Raw genomic sequence first — 19296 nt, 5'->3', positions numbered from 1 at the left:
CAGGCCTTCCTTTCTAGAATAGAGAAGGCATTTAAATTGACATGGATCATTTGCTCTCCAGTGCATCTTTCCCTCACATAAAATTCTTTTAAAATCTCTGAGTATTTGAAACTCTTTTCTAACACCTCTGTACAATACCAAACACAGTTAGAGAGACACCGTGGCAGAAACAGATCATCCTTCGGCCAAGAGCAGAATAATAATAGTTGGAAATCAAGTGTATACTCACAAGCTCTGTCAGCTGTCTGAGCTGTCCAATTTCTTCAGGTATTGAAACCAACTTATTATTACTTGCTATCAAAACTTTTAGTGGTAGACTACAGAGGTGTACTGGCAATGTTGAAAGCTGGTTTCGACTTTTGGACAGAAAGAAAACAAAACAATCAGAAGTCTAGTGAGAAATATTCATACAATGTAAGACACATAAAAAAAGCACACTCTACTTAGATGATCAAATCAGTTTTCATGCAACTACTTCAAAAGTAGCTCTATGAGGCTGTTCTTCATTACTTGCTTTATCTAGTCATGTGTGAACAAACTCTGAATATCAAGTATCAAGGCTGATCAGAGGCTTCTGAACTCAGTGTGTAGGAATGTGATGTTTTTGTGCCCTTTCAGGTGCCTCTGATAACTGGCCATGCTCTGTCACAAAGGAGTATGTTTGGATTGAGTGCAAAAGCTTTCCTCATGGGTAGCACTACAGGTCAGCACACATGAAATGCCACAGAGAAAGTCATGAGACACTGAATATTTGAAGTGTATTTCTGATTAAGGATAATAATGGTACTGTACCTACTAGAGATACAGCACTAGAAAATCCATATCTGATTCACAACCTATTTGTACAATTTTCACATCAATAGAAAAGAAAATAAAGAAATATACTTTTGTCAATTTAGTCTGCTTATAACAGCAGAAAGAAATAGCCTGAGAGTTTTTAATTGGTATCTCAGCCAATTTCTGAAGAGAAACTTTCCACATCTACTAAAAGACCCTCTACAAATGGAAGATGCTGTACATATTTGGATTTCATCAAGAGGCCAAGTTGCAGTAATTTGCTTGTAATGCTGGCAGAGAAGTTTTAATGCTTGAGAAAGCTCTTCCAAAGCCACCAGTACAGTGAAGGTAAAGGGATATTGCATAACCCTTATTCAGCTGCTGAGAACAGCTTTGCAAAGACTATGCATAAGCTCTACCACAATATTTCACATGGAAACTAGTAGAATTTATTTATTCCTTCAAGCTGGAATTAGCTTTTTTTCTTCATACTCCTCTTCTACAAGCTGCTGCTTAATCCTCATATTCCCTGATCCACTTAAGTGGGTAAGACTGGTTCAGGTTGCTTTGATCAAATTATATACAACACAAAAAGTTAGCATTACTTATGGATGCACCAAAATGTATATCATCATGCTAAAGCAAAATTTTTGAGACAACTTTTACCTGATATTTAGAAATGTTAAAGACTGTAAGTTCAAAACAGCCTCTGGGATATAACGAATGCAGTTCTGGTACAGATTAAGAGTCTCAAGGGAGACAAAGTGACAGGCTTCTGCTGGAAGCTCCGACAGTCTGTTCCGTGACAAGTCTGAAGGGAGGGAAAAAAAGAAAGATTCAGTAAAGCTGCCTTAGAACTTTGACTAAGTTCCTTGCTTAGCAAGGTTGCTTTGGTTAAAGAAGTTTAACCAAAATACCTACCAAATGTTAATACTTGAAGAATCAATATTTTTCCTTGGACAGTTCAAATTACCAGTCTATGGGCACAAAATATCCATGAGCATTACTCTCCTTCACAAGCTGCACTGTGATAAATAATGCTTGCAAAGGGCTCTTTTTTCCTTAAAGATCAAGGAAAGCTGCTGCTTATAAATGCCAAAGGGCAGTTCTTACAGACACACACCTACATTCCCCACTTCCTGACACTCCCAGCTCTGAGCTCTGATAGAAGCATTACCCAACCTCCAGCTATGACAAAAGCTCGGTACAGCAGGGACTGTGCTGGATATAATGTTCAGCAGGGTACACACAGGTAAGAAAGCATGAAAGTAATGGAAACTTCTAATCCACCAATACAAAAAGCTCGTGCGGAACATAACGAAACCCCTTGTCTGTCCACCAATAAATTTTTAAAAGAAGAAATAAGCGAAAAATTACACCCCCCATACACAAACACAAAGTGCTTCTTTCCAGCTGGTATCAGGCTCAAACATGACCTCAGCTTCAACATGTCTAAACTTGATTTCAAAAAAAACAACATTTTAAATGAATATTTCCGACAGCTCTAATAGTGGGAGTTACAACAACAAAATGATAGAAGTCAGCAATAAGTTTGCATTTCATATCTAGAATAGTTTTATTATTTTATGATAGAAAGCAGTTTGATATCTTAGCCCTACTTTTCTACTTTTTGTGACAAAGAAAACATTTTTCCCTTTTTTTTCCCTTTTCTTCCAACAGTGAAGAAAAACCTGCACTTACAGATTGCTAGACAGATTCTATAAACATTCTGATCTTACCATTTGCTAATCCAGATAAAATAGCAGATAAATGCATCAGTGCAAATAAAGATCATTGTGATGGATCCTGCTTCCTGCTACTGCCAAAGCAGAATTTTCCTATCTCTACAGCTTGTCCTGGGTGTTTTGCACTGCCAGTGTGTGAGAGAACCTGATCAGAAATATACTGGTTTTCTGATCACCTCTCCCACAAACCCTATGCCAGAACCAGGGAAAAATGCTGGTGCAGGCAGAAGAATCCCTATTTTGCTGGCAGAGAATATTTTCGGCATTTTAAAGTACTCACTGAACTCCAGCTTAAGTGGAAGCAGCAAATTAATTGGACTGATCAGAACCTGCTTAAGAATCTATAGGTAACAAAGGAGTCAATAAAGTAATTGTATATATCCTGCAGAACACAGCATACTCTTCCAAGAATTTAAGCAGTGAATACTTATTCTGCACTATCTCCCAGAGTGCTCTAGCATGTCCTAAGTTCCCTATTGCTTTACTTCCATAGTTTAATTCTAATTAATGATTTACTGAAAATGACAGCCACTCTAGCCCTCCCCTCCAAGCTGTAGAGCTTCAGCAGATTTAAAGCAGAGTTTTAGCGCTGCGCTACAACGTGGTGTCCAAAATTGCGCCATGCCTACTGGGAGCTCTGTGTGCCAACATTGTTGTAAAATGTAACAGGAGAAGAGAGGTTTCAATCATACTGTCCCAACATAAGCCATCCTGAAACATTGCTACCAAGCGCAGCTAACCACATTGGAATTATCTGCCATCCCCACAACTTGCTAAGAGGTTTCACAATACAATTGTATGTGCAAGAAAGAGAGAAGAATGCAAATTATTTCAGAGAAGACAAGAAACAAGCAAGAGAAGTTTAGAAAAAAATACTTATTTCCCACATTGACTTGATGTTTAACAACCTATTTAAAGAATTATTACAACACTGGTTTACATTTAAGTTGTAAAATTTTCTGAATTCCAGCACTTCTCTCACAACATACGAGCACCCCTCAGCTCACAGCTTTATCCCTCCTTCACACAGCTGTGCTGGCAAAGGCAGTTTGAATTCCACCCATTTTACCAGAGAAACGGGCTTCCCAAGTAGTGAGCCCTATTTTCTGGCAGAAAAGTGACAAAAAGTTTCTTTCTACTCTGTTTTGGAAAGGGTTTAACCACAAATATGAGAATTCTCATTTGCCTTACCAAATTCACTTTACCTTACCAAAGAACATTTAAAATCTATTTTTTACACATTGTGCTGACCATAAGGCATGAATCAGTCAAGAACTTCACATATTCTGAACCATGATTTAGTACTGCTACAGAAATAACTCCCTGCAAAAATAACGCTAGGTATGAAGAAATGAAAATACACTTTTTTAAGCAACAAATGAGCTCAGAGTGTGATAGAAGAGAGACACCAAAGCTGGTTAGCACCAATGAATAGGTTTTTCCAGACTTCTCTCACTCTACAGTGATTTTAAAAACTTGGCATTCTGTTTTAAAAGTAGACATTCAATGGAAAACAGATTAAATCAGCTGAATTTTGATGTGGCAGTACAGTCTCTTAAATCATTCCAAACTGGTCTATCCAGTTACAAGTTTGGTTAATAAGTTTAAAGCATTTTTACTCACGATGGCCACGAGAATGCTGTCTTATACACAGCATCTGTGATTTCATGTGCCCAAACAGGGAACCAAGAGGGAGGGTCAGCCAGGACCATAAAAACAGGCAAGCACTAGGAAAAGAACAACTAAACGAAAACAAGAGTTGAGAATTGATTTGAGAATTAAACAGAAGCAACATATGACAAAACACAGTGTGAATTCAGAATCTGCGAATTGAAGAACTGCTTTTGGTTATTTGCAATCCCTGCCTTGTCCCCCCACAACCTTCAATAAGTATTTGAATGTCCCAAAGTCCAGAACACTGCATCCCTAAGATTCAGTGACATTTTAGAATTTTGTTCAATTTCTCCAGAATCCTCCCCATGCCAGAAAAGTAGACCTTAAATGTGACTAGAAACAGGGCAGAATACAACAGTCATGAAACAATTCAGCAATTCCATCCTCTCTCCCATCATCTTCCTCAAAAACACCTGAATGAGAGGCACAGCTATAACAAAACGAGAAGATAAGGAAAACATTCCACTGAGTGGTTATTCATGTATTTGTTGCTCAGCAGCACAGCACTAGCTGGTGTTTTTTCAAAAGAGAAAGTGGAAGTGAGGTAAAGGAAAAAACTAAGGTATTTTATTTAAACTACCAATTAATACCCTGATTTAATTAAGACTTATTTTGGTCATTTTTCTGCTAATGTGTGCATGAAAGAACTTCAACAACCAGAAAACAGAAAGGTATTACAGCACAAATTATTGTGTAAACTAAAATTTCTGTGAAGATTTCTATTTCTCAGAGAAAATAACAGATGTTGTAGTGAGATATTATTTAAATTTTCATATTTTTCAACAAGAAGTAATTGAGGCGATGCAGGTTATTTTTTTTTTAACATGTAGGTGCACACCCTTGCTGCTTCTCATATCTTAAACTACAAAAAACAAATTACTACTTCCCCCCTTAAAAGCACAAATACTGAATTTAATTATGAATAATAATATGAATGAAATACAGCTGTTATAATTTGAGCTAGGATTAACTCATTTGTGTCCACCTTTCGTGGTTAAAATCACTGTCATCTGAAATATTTTTTTCTAAAAAAGGCTCTCCTAGTTTACTAAAAATGGATGTGTTTCCTTGAAGGCAAGATCATGTGGCATTTTGGCAAAGGGGAAGCATTCTTTGGAACTAAGCTCTTTGTGAAAGATAAAAAAGCCAACAGTACAGATATAAAATGAAATCTCAGAACAGTCAGATCACTAACCTTTTCCATCTTAATTGGTATTCTGTGGAGAAAGCCAGCAAATCCAATGTTAAATGTGACTAGAGATACACTATGCTTCAAATTCCATCATTTAGCATTAAATGCAAACTCCTCCTGTTCAAAGAAGAATGTTCCTCTAACATAAAACATTAGCAGGGCTCTGTTCACACATTTTTAACTTCAGCTGTAACACAAATCCTGTCTCCAGAGGATAATCAGTGATGCATAAAGATGCAGTGTGCAAGGTATGGGGTATGCAGTGTTGCTGGCACTCACACCAGCTGGGTGGTGGTGAATTCCAATTCACCACGAGATGTTAATGGGATCAGTCCACTAATCCTGTTGTGACGGGAATAGGGGCTTCTGCTCTCATTCCCATTAGATACGACAAAAGCAGACAGCTCTAGACCTGGGCTTTGATACAAAATTTTGTTGATAAAAATCTGCATTTTATCATCAGAGATCTGCACGTGTTTCCCACACACAATGAATTTCAATTTTTTTTAATTTTAAACCAACAAAGCCCAGATTTTGGCTGTCTATTCAAAACCACAACACCCACTGGCAACACTGGTGTAGCCAGAGAGATTGTGACACTGTCAGCTGTGGGCTCCCACCCATGATGTAAGATGGCTCCAAAACAACCCCTTTTTAGCTGTGTGATGTCAGCCATGAACTTGCTGCAGTGATGCAACAACCCTGGTATCTGTGAATTAATCTGAATCCCAATGGTGACACTGATGGCTATAGACTGCCCTCAGCTAGAATGACTTCATTTGTATTGCAAGTAAATGTTCTATTTTCCCAAAAACTATGAGATGTGTTGTAGCATGAAAGCACATTAATGGTTTTCCTTTAATAACAGACAAATCTAAGACATATGAGCTGGCAGCTGACAGAGGAAAATGTATTTTTTTATGAATAATTAAAGAAGCCAATCAATGACCAGGAGGCTGACAGCCAATACAGTGACAGAAGGCAAAAGGCATCACAAACAAATCACATCCATTTTAGGAGGAGAAGGCACAGCTGTTTAAGAAAACATACCAGAATCCAGAAATCTGTAAACAGCCTTTTTTTTTTTTCCCACATACACAACTTAAAGACCAGAAGCCAACTCCACAGTTCCACACTGATAACAACAAAAACACCATCAAACCTAAGAATATCCTTGAATTGGGTGATGTAGTCTCAATGACATGGAAAGCAACTCACTAGAACAGCTCATTTACAGCTACTGCTCCCTGGAAAGTGACTGCTTAGGTTCGGCCCAGATTATGTCACTAAAACAATCTTTTGAGGAATCTGATGCCATCTGATTGCTGAATTCTGACTTTCAGAATCAAGTCTATTAGAACAATATTTCCAAATGGAATTGAGGCACATTATTATTCAAGCCTCAGCTCCACTTTTAGTCTGTCACTCATTCTACTAGCTAAATAAATGCATGCGTATTTATCCTGGTTTTATGAATTGGTTTTTTTCACTTCTCAAACACTTGATAACCTAAGAGCAACAATCCTTATGATGCTGCTGACTTTTAGGAAACAGTCCCATAAAGCTAAGAGAAAATGAATATAATGAAAGCATAGCCCCAGGCAGATGAGCTACTGGTATTATGGTAGTGACTTTTCTTGCACAAGGAAACCAGAAATCATCGTAAGAGAATACCTCTGTGATATACTTCTGATGCTGTTGGTCCCTGTACTCAGTTACTGGGAATGTTTTTCTTTCTAAACACTGAAAATGTTGGCAACCTTTGAGCTTCATTTCACACCTGTAGGATTTCCTGACACAGGAGGGATGACTTTACCTCTTCCTGCCTGCTGTGATACAAGACTACCACTTCTGCCATACCCTAATTTAAAACAAACCTCAAAAATGTCATCTCCTGACTCACCTTCTACCTGCCAGCCCTGTCAAACCTGAACTTTTCCCAATTATTTTCCCAGGTATCAAGATACCATTTGTGTAAACTATTACGGCGGCATTTACTGTAGCAAAATGCATTTGTTCCTTCTGTGTTTTCCCCAGGTAAACTGCCAATGACAGCCACACTGCCCAAGCCAGAATACCCACAGAACAGATTTAATGAAGACTCTTTTCACCATGATTATTTCTGTAGCCCTGTAATGAAATATAGAATTTCCAGTTTCAATTTCCAGCATTTCATGAAGGAAGATTAGGTTCAGACATGATCCATCCTTGATACATTTATCACATTTCAGTTTTCAGCAGATCCATGCTTGATATGCATGATCAGATTCCTACTCAGCAGCAGCACCAGCAGCATTAAACTGCACTTTAACCATTTCCATGAACTAACAGTTTGTAACCAAGAATCTCCAACCTGCTGGTTTTGGCACTATGCCCAGGCTGTGATTTCTGCAGTTCCAGAAAACAAGGCAAAGGTTTCTTCCAAATGTTGATTTGGTGGTGCTACATCTGGAATGCAGAGTGACCACCAAAACTTGTTCCACCAACCTGAGAATTCACTGCATGACATGCAACACACATGGAAGATTACACATCACACTGAAATGGGTCCTCTGGATTTCCTGCCTTGAGTGCTGAATACAAGGTTTGTAGCTTTTAACCAAGGTTGCTAAACTGTCCTTTATAAAACCTGCTTCAAATCACTGCCAAATCATTGTCAATTTTCACATGTGTGAATCAAGGTTTCACAGATGCTATTTCCTCTGGCTACGTTTTTATTTTGGAACATTCAATACAAATAACAAAGCTTCTTGCCAAAGCTTTTAAAAAACAAGAAAAACCCTCACTTCTCTAAAGAGCTCCCTCAAATCCCTTGCTTGAAGCAATTTTAATGAAGAGAGAAGTATGGCCAAATCCTTTACCTTTTCTTTTCCTTCAGCACCTAGATTACCAGATGAAACCTGGGTGGCTTTTTTATTTTCTAACACAGGAGCATCTTAAGAACAGTCACACAAGGGAAATTTGTAGAATCCGGTTTCCAAGTTACTTGAACTACACTAGGGTATTTTGGCAACCCTTTTCTGTTAAAACACATCACATAAAACCAAAAAAAAATTAAACAAGTACAACTCTCTTACCTGGCCTAGTCTCTGCAACATTCACCATTTGCTCTTAAGACTAGAAAAATCGATATACAAAGATCTGTAAGAACTTTCATTATACTAAATAAGAAAACTCAATTAGACCTGGGATCAAAGAGGAAAACAGAAGATTATGAACACCACTCCTGTGGGAGGTTACTTAACACTCCCACTCCAACACCAACTCCCTTTTTTCTCTCCACATGATTTTAATGCATATTTGCTGTAGTTTAGCTTTCTCTTTTACACATAAATGAAAACCTCACAGGTGTCACTGTAAAAAACACTGACTAAATACACACACATATTTTACAATCCTGCCCTTAATGTAATCTGCTGTATAACCACTGACAAGAAAGCACATTTCCAAGGAAAGCATGATGTCTCACTGGAGCCACCTGAATACTGCAAGAAGAGGATAAACATTCTAACGAGGGTAACAACCTAGAATACAATGCCACTTCCTCTGCAAAATTATTTCATTTTCCTTTTGCAAGGAATGTTTGTTTATTGAAAACAAAAAACAGACAGTGATAACTACAGAACACCATTACATAGTCGTTCTTGTGTGGTTACTGGAGAGTAGGCAAGCGTGACAAGCTCCAGGCTCTGCAAGGAACTGAAAACTCTTCATATTCCAACTCCAGTTGCTTTTTCTCTAGTGGGCTCCAGAGCAGAAAAATCTGTAGCCTGAATGGATCAAACTGTTACTTTAACTTTTACTTATTCATTATTCAATGAAGACCCTGGCTTCAAGTCAGCCACTGGAACCCAGGGAGCAACTCCTCACAGGCTGTGTTACCTCCTCTCCCTTGCACCAGCACTCCTGACTGTGCAGCCACACTGCCAGTTGGGTCTCATGACTGAGAACAAATCCTGAATAAAACCAAAGCCACAAAGTTTTCAGCCCTTCTGAGACATGATCCAGCTCCTGCTGCAGTTGAATAATCTCTAACACCAACACAATGGAGAGGATGAGAATGTGGCTTTACGAGTATCAAACAGTAAGACCAGGACTTGTGGCACTAGCTAGGATTTGGACTAACTGGTTAGTAACAACCACGAAACTGCTTTTATTTTTTTGTTGTTCCGTAATTCACAAACACTTCTAATAAGGTCTAACGGTCTTCTAACAGGTCTTTTCAGAGTAGCAAATACAGGACTGTGATCAGGGATTTATTCCCAAATTTTGCTCATTATGGTACATACCTCAGTACACAGCATGGTATGTCCTTGTGTGCACACCATGGTGTTTTAAGGATGGCACACAGTGGAACAAAGCAAACACTTTGAGAGTGAGATGAAACTACTTTTTAGATGAGCAGGGCGAGATTTTCAGTAGCTTTAAAAGGGAGGCAGAAGGAAGTCAGGTGACCTGCCAGCTGGGCCTTATGACTGGCCAGTAAACAACAGGACAGATTACAGACTGAATACAAACTGCAACTCATCTACTGCTACAGCAGAGATGATGCAAAGTGGAACTGTTTATCCATGTCTGAAAACAGGAATTAATTCTAACCCCTTCACATGGGGTTTGTGATTAAAGAAGTTTTCACATGTGCTCTGCTTCCAACTTCCCAGAGAAACGTACCCCCCCCCCCCAATCTTCTCTCTTCTAGCAATTTCACTGCCTTTCCTCACTAAACTTGGCACCCAACCAACATCAAAATCACGCCTATCTTTCAAGTAGCTCCAAAACTTAAAGCCAAGCAAACTAAACTAAGCGAAAGCTGGAGAAGCAACGTTGCAAAAGACCTAACACTGAGTAAATGAACTGGAGTCTCCAGCTCACCAAAGCTGGTTAAATTGGGGAAGCTCAGTTCCTCAGTGTCCAGCTGCAGCGCAGGCCCCTCTGCTTTTTTTATGCAGAAACACAGACACGGTACTTATCTCCAAGGAAAGCAGCCTTTGGACTACACTGACAAAGCTGGTATGGCAGCACACACCCCTTCATTGATAAAACTGGTTTAAAAGAAGCTGTTTAGGTTTGACCCAAAACTACTCCTTGCTGATTTAAAACTAAAACAACAACAAAAAAGTCAAATCATAACATGAAACCCTCATGTCTGGCCTTTTAGACAGTGTAATAAGGACAGTTTAATGATATCTGAAAGCTGTGGAGATCCCCACCCTCTGGGATCTGACTTTACTGGTTTAAAACTATCTCTTCTCCTGGGTCCTCCCTAGTGGCCCTTTGCTGTGTGCTACTGATTCTGCAATGCTTGTGTGAGCATTTCACAATTCACATCAGGAAGAAAAACCGTCAAGCTAGCTCACATGATTTTTGAAGTTGTTTAATCTACTCTTGCAAATTCTGCCTGAAGCTAACTTGGGGAGGACTTAGATGAACTGTCTCTCTAGTGAATATACGAGGGCAGTGGCTTCCTTTGGCAGCACAATTTCCTTAAATTATCTGTTATCAGCACTTTGACAAATAAGTTGAAGCCTTGCCTTAACAAAGAGTTGAGAAAAGGAGAAGTAAGAAAACAACTTTTGAAATAAAATCTTTCATCAGGATTTTCTAAGCAGACATTACTTTGAATTGAATTAGATCAAAGTCTTCATTATTTAAGCATTCAATTTTCTTGAAGCATTATGCAACCATCTTGGCTAAAACAAAGGAGACTAAGCTTGTTTTGTGTCTCACTGCAACACAATCATTTAAAATCATTACATGGTTCAGACTTGCTGCTTTGATTCCCAGCATACAAAAAACAAAATTTACCTCTTCTGTATTTCTTCATCATCTATTTTTATCTAAAACATCTGCTTTTCTCAGTTCTCACACTCAGGACCACGGAGAATAAATATCACTATATGGACTTGCTCCTCCAAAAACATCAACGTATCTCCCCCTTATATGGCCTCTCCCAATCAGGAAACAATTCCTCATATTTCTTGACATCTCTTCACTTTTCAATGAACACTTCAAGACAACTGATGGCTCAGGACTTGAGCATAACTTGTCATGTCCACAGGGGCAGAACTAACCTGGCTGTCAGTCTGTAACTTACAGCAACTTGTTCTTAGTGATCTGGTTTGTAGTGCAGGGGGGAGCTGAGCTGTCATGCAGAAACAGGAACTAATGTGGCAAGGTGCTGAGAAAAAGCTTGGTTTAAGACATTCTTTTGCAGGCTCGAGTTGGAATGATGAATTTGAAAGTCAAGTCAATACATATTTTTTGTCTTGTTTTTAATTAAAAGCTTGCTAATGTTGTTATGCTTGTCCTCACATCATGGTAAGTTGTATTCAAAAACAAGCTTTAGTACAAGATACAGTGCAAGCTGCCACCTCCAGAGCAAGGGCTGAGCCAGTGAACGGGGAGATAGCTGCTCTCAGCAAGAGGAGAGAAGGCTCTGTGCTCTCTGGGCAACTTTACATTTCCTTACTTCTGCAAGTTAAAAGTACCACTTTTTTCTCATGATCCAGAGACTGGTCATGTAAGCACTCAGAGGGCTTCAAGGTCTTCACGCACATTATCATCTCCTCAAACCCATTTCTCTCTCTTTTCTGATTTTACATGGAAAACATAAGAGCATGCAGTATGAATGAAAGGCAATGCACAGAAGCAGATATGAAAAATAGAAAAGACTCCTGCCAAGAAACTATACTGCACATACAGCTTCTCACAAAACAAAGACAGGAAATCAAGAATATGATAAATATTAGTTCCTCCATTCCATGATAAGACTTTCAGATACTATGCTAGATACCATAGTCTGTGGTTTAAAATCCATAGCCAAAATTCAGTTTTTCATAAAAAGGAGGGGAAGGAAGGGTCAGATAACCAGGAAAAAGCAATACCACAGGTTAATATGAAATCTAATGCAGAGTGTGCAGCCATAGGCAATGACGTTGCTGACAGAAAGTGTCAAGGACCTCTAGGAAGGACTGAGCCAGGCTAGAAAAACCCTGCAAGGCAGTGCCTTTTGAATACATTTACACTGTCCAAGGTGGTCCTTCCACACCCAGCTTAGGCATCGCAGGTACACTGACTACATTGATAAATGACCCTCAGTAATCTGTTCATGACTATCAGAGTCACACCTGAAGAGACTGTGAGTGAGGAAGCTTGTGTGGTACTGTCACATTGCTGGATGTTCTGCCCTGGCTTTCATCTCAGTAAATCAGTAAAATATCTCATATATATTCAGCCATTCTAATGGCTCTGTGAGTAAACTGTAACTTGGGGAAGGACAACCTGGCATGGAATAAAAGCAGGAGGAATGTGTCAGTCAGGAGGGCTGGAAACACAAAATGCAACTAACAAAGACTTCTTATTTCTACCATTAATCTATTTATTTTACTAAAAGATTCAATTCATCTTAATACTGGACATAAGATTCTCCATCTACAAGCATTTTCACATATAACTAATTCAGCTAATATAACAGCTGCTATTTACTTATTGTCACATTAATTCTGCATATTCCCCCTACATATTTCACCAATCCAATCAGTTCAAAATGTATTACTATAGTACTTTTTTTCCACAACATTTTAAATAGAATTATAGAATAAAGTATGCAGTAGATGGACAGACAATAAAGAAAAAAACGCTAGCTGTGAATACATTTCAAAATGTCTTAAGGGAAGAGTTAGAAACAAAACAGAACTGAAAATTCAAAGGTCCTAAAAAGCAAAGTGAGTAATTTCACATAAAAAGACCAATTACTTTCAGAGAAAGACAAGCATTTCTATAAAATTTTATGCCAGTTATTACTGCATTTCTCTGACACTCTTAATAGAGTGACTCTGTATTTATAGCACTCAGATACAGCTTCATCAGTCTGCACAGTAAAAAGTCACCAAATATGTCTCATACCACTGCAGACACTGATCCGTCTTCTGCAGAACTGTATTTTACTGAGGAGAAAAGTCAATAAAGTCCAACAGTCAAAAGTCCTATGTTCTTTTAATGGCTCCTTGAGGCCATCTCTCATGCTGACATCATCCCTAACAAAAAAAAGCCTGTTACACTTTACACAAGCAGTGTTTCAATTTCAATAGGACAATTATTGCCAGAATTCTAGAAAGAGAGCTGGAGTCTTACAAAGTCATCTGTGCAGTACAAGCCATTTTAGTGTCAAGAAATAAAACAACAGTATAGGATATGCATGGAAAATATCCCATATCAGAGGGAACAGTCAAACCAGGAGATAAATGGCAGCAATTGCCAAAACATATGTTTAAAATATGAAATAAATCTTGAATCTGGAATCCATAAAAGTCACCTTCAGTCAAAAATACACCATGCAGACATTACTGGGGATCAAGGCCTATAGGACCGGTGGTCACCATTTCATACATCTTCATTTTTTTATAAAAAAAAAAAGCTAAGGTTGCTAAAAACTAATAGCAAGGCTATCAAAATGATTGTTACATTCTCCAATTAGTATTTGAGGTGAATTGTATGCATTTCTTTCCGCAAAATAAAATTAACATTATGAATGTTGGAAGCAAACATATCTTATAAAACAAAATCCAAACTCATCTGACCACAATAATTTTTTTATTTCTTTTTTTCAAATCCAAACCAAACTGATTCCTCTTCAGGGAAATGCTTAAGTTGAGGTTTAACAGTAAACATTGCTCTTAAGCCGTAATGAGAATTAATCTCTAACTGCAGTAGTCACTTTGAAAATTTTTGGTTGGTTGGTTCTATCCCTCCAGCTCCTCCAGTGAAACAGTTTTCTGCATGTGACAACTTTTATCTATACCAGCTCAGTGCAAACAGATGAAAATGAAAACTTTTTGCCCTACTAGGAAAATTCTTGACAAACACTGCACCACAGAAGAGAAGCTGCACAGCCACTGCCCACGCAGCACAACAACGAGGAGAATTCCACTTCCAGAGATCTCTATTATTCCATTTCATAATGACTATTTCAACTGCTGGTATTTTTAGCTGTACATGTATATAAAACTGTAATTTAAAAAGTGTTCATTTGAAAGCATGTAAGAATTTCAAGTGGAAAAATCTCCAAGTTACAGAGAAACTGCCTCACCCCTGCTAACACAGGGCCACAGGCACGACACTCAAGATGTGTGAGAGCATTCACTGCTCCTCGGCAACACGACACTGCCTTCTGCCCGCTGCTCCTGAAATACTTGACTGAGTTCCAGCAGAGCAGGGTTTCATTTTCCAAGACTGCTTCACAAAGCTAACAGTGAGGGGAAGTGTGCAGTAAATGAACTCATCCCCCTAGCCCCTTAGATAAAGCTCCTTCTGGCACAAAAGGAATTACCCAACTAAAAAAAAAATCAACTTTTAAAAACATCAATTTAAAGCAAAACACATAAAGAAAGCTTTGAAAATGGAGCTAAAACTATTGGCAGATTGTAAGTCCATGTGTGAACCTCTGGATCCATCTATTATTTTTTCTTATCAAAAATTATGAGTATTGTTAAAACATACATTTGATATTTATTCAATCCACTTACTGTTCCCAAAAGCTCATTAGGATAACAGGCTTGTGTAGAAAGAGGCTAAACAGCCTCCAACTTGGGTGAAAAGGAGGCAAATTAATAGTCAGAGACTGCAAAAAAATCCCAAAGAAATCCAACCCCAAACAACAGAAAATAGTCCCAGTACAAAAATCACTCCCTGAATTTTAGTCAATAGATTTATTGGAAATAATTTAGCTTTAACAACTTCCTGATGTCTGCACAAGCTGTGAGGAGGTAAGAGGAAAAGGACTTTGATGCAGCAAGGGTACTGGAAAACTTCAGAGTCTTGAAATCACAGATTGGATATTCACTTATTTGCATAGCAAATAAGCCATTGAACCACACACAGCAAACTGGAAGGACTGATTATACACTGAAAATAATTGGCCCTGATATGCAATATTTGAACATCATAAAAATGGCACGGTATTAAAAGATTAATCTAACTTCAGTATAAATATGGAAGTGATCAGCAAAAGAAAAAAAAAAAGAAATGAGTAGGAAAATGTGAGTCAAGCAGGATATTTGAAGTTATATTAAAAAAAATATGATAAAGCATTAACAGTAGTGGCAGTACAGAGTATTTCTCTTGCTCTGAAAGTAATATTGAGTTCATTACTGTAAGCACAATCTGATGAAGAAATGCATCTCTATCTCTAACAGAAGTAAAATAAAACTCCCTGGCCATTATAAAGAAAGAACGAGAAAGTTGTGAAAAGTCTCATCACAAACTATATTTGAAAATAAAACTATTTTAGTGTGCATTTCTTGTGATAGTATTTAACAAGATTTTTTTATTTAAACAGCACCTACAGCCAAGGAAGAAACAACTGCTGTAACTGACAAGGAACAGAGTAAAGAAATAAGAAAAGTAAAAAGAAATAGTACTCCATTTCACTGATGCAGACTAAGATAGCAAGAATGGCAAGATCATAAGACAAGTTACCATAAATTGAGAAAAAATTTGGTAATGAGTTTGCCATTGGAGTTTGACATCACCTGAAAAAATTAATACCAACATTACACTCAGAATGACAATGTGCTATTTTATAATATTACGTAATGTAGTCACATAACTTCAAATGGCAATAAAATAGCAAGGCGTGTGAAAAACCTGTTTCAATGAATTCACTTATATCCGATATAAAACTTGAAATGAGATTAAAAAAGTCCCCCACATTAGATGGATGGCTTATAACTTCTTTTTTCCTCCTCTCTTCATGGAGCACAAACTGCGTTTTCCAGCTTTAAAATTATATGCTTTTGTCTGAGAAGTAAAACAATACACCAAACAAGGTCTTCTCTAAATGCCTCTGACATAAGGACGTGTCGTGGTCCACACAGGAAGGAAGCAGAACATGCCACACAAAATAGAGAAAGCAACACACAGAGTTGGGAAATGCTGTGATAGGAGGATTTCTTTATGGTCCAAAGCAGAATGGAAACGGAACAGGCAAATCTAAAAAGCATACTATAAGCATGAACACACTTTCTTCTAATAGGATTAAAAACCAGACACCAGTGTTCAGCAGATTGAAACACTTCCAGCTGAGGAAAACAGAAGTATAAAGTGCTTCTCCAAGGGTGAAGTGGCAGCCTGGCCGCAGATGGGAAAACAGAAAAGCTCAAGGTTCTACTCAGGCCTGTTTGTTTGCTTCTGTTATCCCTAACAATAGTCAGGTACCAGACACATATCACTGAGAAAGCCCCAAGACATGTGCTGTAGACATTCATTAGAAGAGGAAACCCCTTCCCCAAAACAAAGAGAACACCTCATTTGAGTTATCCGAGATTCTGCTCATACAGTTTGCAATGTATGCTTCTAAAATCCCTTGTATTTCTATTTATAACATTTTTAGCATGGCTAAGAATTGAAAAGAACTGTATCATATGGCAAGGATACTGCTGAAGCTATTTTTTTAAAAAAAATAAAAATATTTCTGTATGAAAATCTAATTAGAAACAATAATATTCACTATTAAAACTGTTAATTTTTTTTTTCCATTTATATACTGCAAATCTGGCAGCACTGGGGCAAAAATTGCATTGTTGATGAAAATCTGTATTTTTGCCTTTTGTTTTATGTATCCAAAGAGGAAAAATGTGTTTTAGGTGAATGGAATATGAACTGAATAGTATCTCTTTTTATTTATACATGGAAAGCTACTTAAGCAGTCTGGTTTCAAGCTGACATCATATTTTTCAAGTCGAATTTCCACAGACTTATTTCTTAACCACTACAGGGCAATACAGGGTCTGTGAACAGAAACTGCAGTGCAATAATGTTGATAAAAGAACCTAACAGATGCATTTCTCATTTCAGTGTACTTGTGAAAGCAGAGATGGCAGATGTTTAAAGTATCACATCTGCATTACTCAGTTACATAATTCACAGCCAAATCACAAGCACTAGAAATGCGTGTGTGTGTGTGTGATTTCCTTCATGCTCAGAACTCAACACTAGCTCTAATCACCAACACTGAGCTAATCACCAATGAAGGTTTGATGACTGTTACCAACAGGGAAGCTCCTGGGATTTCCATATTAACTTTTAATGGTAATTATAACTATCTTCTGACACACAGCCATCCCTGAATGATGTGACACAATTTGCACCCAGCAGAACAGAGCCATCAAACATTTAACATCTGAATACTTGCAATAAGTTTACAGCTCCAATGGCTGACCTGCTGTTTTAGCATAGATGGGTTCCAAAGATAATTTTTTTACCTTGCTAAGCACAAATCTCCATAGTCCTTTGCAAGCCAGCAGAATGAAAGGAAATAGCAGATATTTTATGGCTCATAACCACATTCAGTCGTGGCCCTCTACAAAAACATTTATTCCACAGCTGAGCTTGGGACCAATGTAATGACAAGCTCCTAACTGTCCTGCTATTGTTGTGCTCAGTGACTCTCAGTCCCTGAGAACAGTGTGACTGACACCAGCTCAAAGACCAGTAAAAGCCTTGGTCTATGACTGAACTAAAGGGTAATATATGCGACCATAAATAATAGTAATCATGAATTAAGCACGTTCAAATTATTACTGGTCTCATCAGCATCCCAAAATTATTTTTCTCCTTGGCTTTAAAAGGTATTCATTCATCATTTTATCATGCTGACAGCTTGGATGCTAAGACTGGAGTTGGTGATGAGAGAGGCATTTGAGACCAGGCAAGGTTAACAGGAAAAGAAGAAAGTGTTAAGACATGGAAGCTAGGATAAAGGAGATGAAGAAAAAATGTGGGCAACAAGAGACAGAATTGAGATAACAATCACTGCTGGGAACAAGACACGTGACAAACACAGGGAGGAACCTGTGTAGAACATAATCATCTGGTAGAGCATAATCACCTCCAGAACACCCAAACACAGAACCTAAGATCTGCTCAAACCATCACCTCTGCCCTCAAACATCTATACAACTTCGAAGTACAGCATCCCACCCTACAATCAGTTTCCAGGGAACAACCTCCTGCTATCTTGCTGGCTCACGTAAGAGAAGAGTAAAGGTTTGAACTGTCCTGATGAGTCACACAGATGCCAGCTTTATTCCATTTAACCATTCTAGAAAACTGAGACTGCATCTCTGACTAAAATTCAGTCTGAATTTAGAATTCAGCATCAGGAAAGCAACCCAGAAAACACATTAATATTTTGTAAAGAGAAAACTCAGTTAAAAACTGACATAACACTGCTAAATCAAGCACAAGCACGATAAAGTCTATCATCAGAGATGCCCACAGAACTTCAATTGCTCGTTTCCTGTGCATATCTACTGTTCACATGTCTTAAATTAAAAACCACACACCACTTTTCATTCTTCTTCAAAAGTTTTCTGTTCAAACAGACTTTTTCAGACATGATGAAATTACTGTAAGAATCAGGACTGATCACAGTCAAAGTCCTATAAAAGAGAATGCTGAAGAAAAATCATTATGGAAAAAACCCAGGGAATTATACAAAGAAAATTAAACTAATAGAAGTAGTCTAATCTAAAAAACTAATCTTTCAAAAATATAGTAATAAATCACATTTTTTTCTAGTTGTTGGGCTTGATTCCCAGTATTTTTAAACAGTTATTAAAAGCTACATTTAAAAATAATGCCTCTAAGTTCAGGCACTAAGTATTTTAAATTTTGATACCCCAAATCAGCAGATGCTTTCAAACTCTGTACCATTCCAAGCTTCATATATATAAAATGCAGTAACATTATCATGCTTCACTGCACAAAGATTACATGAAAAATAGTGTTTGAAAACTTTTCAACAGTCTGGAGCACTATCCAAAAGCCCAAGGCAACAATAACACGTTTCTATATTCAAAGCTAAGTTTCAACAATAAGGTGAATAAAGAGACTAAAATTCACATGGGT

At 37.8% G+C, this 19296-nt stretch overlaps 1 protein-coding gene across 13 annotated transcripts in view; it reads right to left on the bottom strand.

The window, feature by feature from the left end:
• Positions 1–19296, bottom strand: part of LRCH3 (leucine rich repeats and calponin homology domain containing 3) — a 62338-nt gene that overhangs the window by 36243 nt on the left and 6799 nt on the right. For all 13 annotated transcript variants that reach the window (XM_058843473.1, XM_058843472.1, XM_058843477.1 and 10 more), the window contains exons 2-3: positions 1444–1588; positions 230–356 (exon numbers count right to left, since the gene is read on the bottom strand). In XM_058843473.1, the coding sequence (XP_058699456.1) occupies positions 230–356; positions 1444–1588 (272 nt within the window). The remainder of the gene's footprint in view (positions 1–229; positions 357–1443; positions 1589–19296) is intronic.

This window comes from Poecile atricapillus, chromosome 8 (genome assembly GCF_030490865.1).
Source record: "Poecile atricapillus isolate bPoeAtr1 chromosome 8, bPoeAtr1.hap1, whole genome shotgun sequence".
Taxonomy (NCBI): Eukaryota; Metazoa; Chordata; class Aves; order Passeriformes; family Paridae; genus Poecile; species Poecile atricapillus.
The sequence above is the reverse complement of the archived record's forward strand: the minus strand, read 5'-3'. Positions and strand labels throughout refer to the sequence as shown.